The sequence below is a fragment of the Diaphorina citri genome, unplaced genomic scaffold (genome assembly GCF_000475195.1).
Source record: "Diaphorina citri unplaced genomic scaffold, Diaci psyllid genome assembly version 1.1 scaffold37, whole genome shotgun sequence".
In the NCBI taxonomy this organism is placed as follows: domain Eukaryota; kingdom Metazoa; phylum Arthropoda; class Insecta; order Hemiptera; family Psyllidae; genus Diaphorina; species Diaphorina citri.
Window position 1 is genome coordinate 69,923 of NW_007377474.1, and position 5,869 is coordinate 75,791.

General features: G+C 37.7%; 1 protein-coding gene across 2 annotated transcripts in view; it reads left to right on the plus strand.

The window, feature by feature from the left end:
* Positions 1–5,192, plus strand: part of LOC103512489 (protein bric-a-brac 1-like) — a 20,043-nt gene extending 14,851 nt beyond the window's left edge. The window contains exons 5-6 of one of the 2 annotated variants that reach the window (XM_008477257.3): positions 3,799–3,910; positions 4,374–5,192. In XM_008477257.3, coding sequence (XP_008475479.1) covers positions 3,799–3,910; positions 4,374–4,711 — 450 coding nt within the window. In that variant the 3' untranslated portion in view covers positions 4,712–5,192. The remainder of the gene's footprint in view (positions 1–3,798; positions 3,911–4,373) is intronic. The other variant, XM_008477251.3, reaches the window with a different exon arrangement.
* Positions 5,193–5,869: the final 677 nt, after the last annotated feature.

A 5,869-nucleotide genomic window follows, 5' to 3' on the forward strand; every position in this document is an offset into this window, starting at 1 on the left:
CTGTATCCACACAGAGTTGACGACAGTCAACAGCTAAAACGATCTCAAATTATGGTCAAATTTTCCTTGGCAAAGCACGGGCAACCCGTTAGTGTATTTAGTTCTATCAATCTATCAGGTCTATCGACTTCAAATCCGAGCCTGGATACTACTTAGCTACTTTAGTTCATACACGTGCTTTTTGTTTATATAAACCTGACAGTCATGGTCCCTATAACCACGAGGCTATCTATCATCAAATTTAATATAGGTAACATCAGAATACATGGTTACATACTTATCTACCTGTCATCACTTTGGTACCAGAGGTTTGAAATCCTACAGGAATTTTGTCGGTGCAACCCGCTGATCCCCAAATTCCATAGAAGATCCACATTGCTAGTATTTTGCTCGGAAGCAAAGGTTCGTGATGTTAATCCCATCACGTTTTTACTGGTCCTAACGGTGTCTCTGTCACCTCAAAATGTCCGCTACATAATATTATGAATATGTCATTGGATTCCTTTATGTTTCGTGGTTTTATTTACTACCTAGCTTGACATGTTTTGTTAGTTGTGTCTAGTTATTGTGGGATAAGGTTCACTATACGAGAGGAAATTACTTATTGGAGTTTTTCAGCGCCGCGCCGTAGCAATGAAACAGCTGATACATTGGTCTATGTCGTAGCATGTCCATCCCGTAGTATGCCTCTCATCAGATGGGCTAGAAGAGACACAATACTCCCCATTTATGTGCTGGGTCTACGATTAGCCCAGTGGTAATTTAAATTACAGATCCCAATATTTTTTCATTATCCTAATAGTACCCTTCACACGCCCCTGGTGGGCGATTGGGGGGCACCTGCTGGCTTTCGCCTAAACCGTCTGATAGGAACTATTACCTGTTGTTGGTACTCGTCTATTGCATTGCGTAGATCTTTGTTCTTCATCATTAATATCTTTATTTTTCCGTCTTGTCGTTCGAAATCGTCAAACTTTCCATTTTTAACCGCGTACGGTTTACGTTGCGTGAGTGTGTGATTTGTTCTTAATGTTAGATAAATAAAATTATTGTATGAGCATACACACATTGCACATGACGACAGTACCAACAGGTTAGTTTCTATCAATATTTTACTAACTGTAAGTTTTAGGGTGAAAATTCTTACTCGTACCTACATGCATAACAACCTACTCCCCTGTATGAAATTATTAGGTATCCCGGGACTGAACAGCATTATTAATTAGTCATAACGTCATAAGAATTTGGTTGGAATACCACGATCTCCAATCCTTTGGAAGAACCTAAAAGTTGAGATATAGGTACATAGTTTGAGAAAATGATACTCCTTTACAAAGTTACAGAGGCATCAATTGAGAAATGCAGGTGTTTACGAGAGTTATTCGATTCTAATTATAGGTAATTTCCACCTATAATATAGGTACTTATACGTTGGTACCGTTTCAACCAGTTGTGTTTTCGTTATTCAACAATAAAGATTAACTTAGTTCTTTACATGCTTTATCTATTTCAGATTTAGGATAGGTTTGTACGTGGATTACAGGCTGTGTTCAAGCACAACCATGACTGTTTGTCCGAGTTCAAGACGTGGCCGAAATAATAGACCCGAAATAAAGAATGAAATCAGTCATTCTTTCTAGTCAGTTGAATCTTTTCAACAGAACATCAACTTGCATGGAACGCAAGCCATCCTACTGAAGTAGTAGTTTGAGTCCTGAGGATGGGATTTGATTAAAGCACCATATGATAGACTGTATCCACACAGAGTTGACGACAGTCAACAGCTAAAACGATCTCAAATTATGGTCAAATTTTCCTTGGCAAAGCACGGGCAACCCGTCGGGAGGAGAATGCTAACAGGATAGGTGGCATCTAGCATCCGTCACACAACATGAGCACTAGCAAAAGATGTGGAGATACAGGACACCATGCTGTTTACATTTTGTAAATTAGAGTGATGGAACTTTGTACTCTGAGATTACCGTCTAGTTTCTGTTACCTACTTGTTGAAATAGAAAGACAGCATTACGTTACCTATTAGGTATGTACCCTTACCAAGTTGATATGCATACAATGCATAGGTATACTATTAGGTATCTATTATTTATAGTGTCGCATCTAATGCGTTCTAATGTCGGTCGTGTATCGACTTCAAATCCGAGCCTGGATACTACTTAGCTACTTTAGTTCATACACGTGCTTTTTGTTTATGTAAACCTGACAGTCATGGTCCCTATAACCACGAGGCTATCTATCATCAAATTTAATATAGGTAACATCAGAATACATGGTTACATACTTATCTACCTGTCATCACTTTGGTACCAGAGGTTTGAAATCCTACAGGAATTTTGTCGGTGCAACCCGCTGATCCCCAAATTCCATAGAAGATCCACATTGCTAGTATTTTGCTCGGAAGCAAAGGTTCGTGATGTTAATCCCATCACGTTTTTACTGGTCCTAACGGTGTCTCTGTCACCTCAAAATGTCCGCTACATAATATTATGAATATGTCATTGGATTCCTTTATGTTTCGTGGTTTTATTTACTACCTAGCTTGACATGTTTTGTTAGTTGTGTCTAGTTATTGTGGGATAAGGTTCACTATACGAGAGGAAATTACTTATTGGAGTTTTTCAGCGCCGCGCCGTAGCAATGAAACAACTGATACATTGGTCTATGTCGTAGCATGTCCATCCCGTAGTATGCCTCTCATCAGATGGGCTAGAAGAGACACAATACTTCCCATTTATGTGCTGGGTCAACGATTAGCCCAGTGGTAATTTAAATTACAGATCCCAATATTTTTTCATTATCCTAATATAGTACCCTTCACACGCCCCTGGTGGGCGATTGGGGGGCACCTGCTGGTTTTCGCCTAAACCGTCTGATAGGAACTATTACCTGTTGTTGGTACTCGTCTATTGCATTGCGTAGATCTTTGTTCTTCATCATTAACATCTTTATTTTTCCGTCTCGTCGTTCGAAATCGTCAAACTTTCCATTTTTAACCGCGTACGGTTTACGTTGCGTGAGTGTGTGATTTGTTCTTAATGTGAGATAAATAAAATTATTGTATGAGCATACACACATTGCACATGACGACAGTACCAACAGGTTAGTTTCTATCAATATTTTACTAACTGTAAGTTTTAGGGTGAAAATTCTTACTCGTACCTACATGCATAATCATGTTCGTAGGTGCAACCTACTCCCCTGTATGAAATTATCAGGTATCCCGGGACTGAACAGCATTATTAATTAGTCATAACGTCATAAGAATTCGGTTGGAATACCACGATCTCCAATCCTTTGGAAGAACCTAAAAGTTGAGATATACATAGTTTGAGAAAATAATAGTCCTTTACGAAAATAATAGTCCTTTACAGAGGCATCGATTGAGAAATGCAGGTGTTTACGAGAGTTATTCGATTCTAATTATAGGTAATTTCCACCTATAATATAGGTACTTATACGTTGGTACCATGGTACCTATAGGTAAATATTCTGAGCATACTATATATACATACAATACCGACTAAGAGAGTTGTAACAAGTAATAAATTAACTACTTCTGATACCCTTATATTGAACCAATTCAACGATTTCTCTTCAACAGCAAAATTTCTGTTTTGGCCATTTCAGGAACCCGAAGATCTTCGAAGCACGAACACTTGATATACAATACCGACTAAGAGAGTTGTAACAAGCAATAAATTAACTACTTCTGATACCCTTAATTTGAACCAATTCAACGATTTCTCTTCAACAGCAAAATTTCTGTTTTGGCCATTTCAGGAACCCGAAGATCTTCGAAGCACGAACACTTCCCCTCAGAAACCTCCACCCTTATCCATTGAGAACGGGATTGAGCCGCATCAAACTTGTCTATCCGAGTGCCATCCTGACGGTATGTCAACGGTTTGGTGACGGCTATAGATACCGAATTTCAGATGATTGGTGACATGGTTTTTAACAGAATAGTAATCCAGCGCAATGGGTTATAGGATCCCTGTATTATTTGTTTTCCACTGTAACACAAAATCAAATTCACAACTAAAATGACTAACGACTGTAGACACCTACTCCTTTAGTTTTACTACCTATCTGTTTAACTCCTCCGTAATATTCAACAACAGTCAAGACCTAAGGACTTCAACTTCATTATTATAATAATTATTCGAATTCGATACATTTCTGTGATTTCTGTCAAATGGTACAAAGGTAAACTTTTGAATGGTCTTGGTAACTTTTCCTTATATTATGTTCGGTATGTTGTTGTTGGTAACTGTCACATGCACATGTTGGTAGCACGATATTCCAAAAGTCGGTAATAAATAGGACCGACATTAACTCTGCATTTGTACTTCCAGGTTTTAAGTCTAGATACCCTCCTACCAGTCCAATTCAGCCGTTCATCACTCGTAACAACACGGATAGTATCTTCTATCCTGATCCTGCTAGTCCTGGTATGTACAAATGCGTCATTTGTCTCAAGAGTGTGCGCAGTCGATGGCATCACTTGCAGACGCATTTCTCCCGGAATCATAAGTGCCCGTATTGCGAGTCTGTTTACTCTCGCGTGGATACGCTCAAGCTTCATGCAAAACGCGTCCACGGTCTGGGAATTTCCCGATACATCCACGGCCTAATTCCGCAACTGCTGTTTCCGACACCGCATGCGAAAACATCTCCCGTTGATCGCGTCTAAACACGCTTTCCCGGTGACATTTTTGTCACGTGTAAGTAAATCATTCTGAACGGAAAGAAATTTCATGTAAAATGACATCAGTTTAGATTTCATATTTCACGTATAAAATTTGGTATCATGTGTTGGTATTTGTGTAATGCTTTAACGAAGGTATTCATGTACATATTTGATGTGTTGGTAAATATTTTATTGTTGGTAACATGTCCAAGTTGGTAATTACATAGGTACTTGGTAATGTAAAAAATATCACTCTCAGTGGAGCTTTTTCCCTTATTTCTACTTTTTTCTTTCTTGATAAGTTTGTACAATTTTCGTAAGATAAGTTAATACTTACCTATTTCCTGTTTGTATAATATTTATTTTCTTGGTTTTTTAAGTATCCAGGTCTGGTATTATTTTATTTAAAATCTTAAAATGTTAGGTAGGTATTAAATTGATGAATAGGTACCTAAGTGATTTTTTGTGATATTATATATTTTGTGAAATTATTTTTTGTTTCGTTGTACTGACATGATTTTTATTTATTTATTATTATTTTATAAATATTTGTCTTTTGTATAAGTTATTGAGCGAATTGAAATTTAGACCTAACTACTAAGTACCTTGTAAATAGTAGTTGGGTTGACTGGTCTGGTACCTACTAGGTAAATATAGATATTATCTATCTTGAAATATGGGTACCTACATTATTTATTCTTATGTCCACTATGTGGACTTTGTTGTTTGAAAAAAAAATCTTCTAGGAAAAAAGAATAAGTGTATATTAACTTATTCCTACGAAGGTACAATATTATTGTTTTCTTCTTTTCTAATTGTCATCATGTGGTAAGTTTTCATAATAAAATAAAATAAAATTATAATTACATTACACCAGGCCACCCCCTCCCCCCCGTGAGTTGAGTTTTTGCGGCCCGCCAACTCTCTACCTTGGTCTCTTGCGGCCCTCGGGTGCCCTAAGGTTGGTTGGACAACCCTGGACTATTGTATTCGCTTCGGTGTCGTCTGTCTGTCTGTCACTCTGTCTGTTCCCATAGAAGGACTTATCCAAACCTGGTCGACCTATATTTGATGGTAAAGATTATGAAATACTAAAGAATAACAACAAAGATAGATGATGTACAAAGTCAAAAGACACACGTATGTACTTCCACGAGTTCA